The 410-nt window shown below is 63.9% G+C and overlaps 1 protein-coding gene across 1 annotated transcript in view; it reads left to right on the top strand.

Moving 5' to 3' along the window:
• The window catches only part of LOC102044982 (ras GTPase-activating protein 4), a 12,228-nt gene extending 11,826 nt beyond the window's left edge, over positions 1 to 402 (top strand). The window contains exon 15 of the mRNA XM_031060600.1: positions 363 to 402. Within this exon, the coding sequence (XP_030916460.1) occupies positions 363 to 402 (40 nt within the window). The remainder of the gene's footprint in view (positions 1 to 362) is intronic.
• Positions 403 to 410: the final 8 nt, after the last annotated feature.

Raw genomic sequence — 410 nt, 5'->3', positions numbered from 1 at the left:
CCTGCAATAAAGGCACTTTGTACCCACCCTCAGCCTGTCCGTGTGTCTGCGGGGCGTGGGGACGGGCCGGGCACTGCCCAGAGCCCTGCCGGTGGCACTGGTGCAGTTACACTGGGGACATCACTCTGGGGCCTGCTGGTGCCATTTCTGGTGGCATCACTGGCAGCCTGATGACAGCACTGAGGGCTCTCTTGGTGGTGCTACTGATGGTGGCACTGCTGCCATGGCTCGATGTCCCTGCTGTGCCATTTCTGATGGCCCTGCTGCTGCTGCTGGCTCTGTTGGTGCCATCACTGCTGGCTCTGCTGGTGGCCTGGTGCTGGCAGTGGTGGCAGCCCTGGACTCTCTGCCCATGGTGCCAGCTGGTCAGCGCGGTGGTGTCTCCAGCGGGGACACGGCTGATGGTGTCG

This window comes from Geospiza fortis, unplaced genomic scaffold (assembly GCF_000277835.1).
Source record: "Geospiza fortis unplaced genomic scaffold, GeoFor_1.0 scaffold425, whole genome shotgun sequence".
Classification (NCBI taxonomy): Eukaryota; Metazoa; Chordata; class Aves; order Passeriformes; family Thraupidae; genus Geospiza; species Geospiza fortis.
The sequence above is the reverse complement of the archived record's forward strand: the minus strand, read 5'-3'. Positions and strand labels throughout refer to the sequence as shown.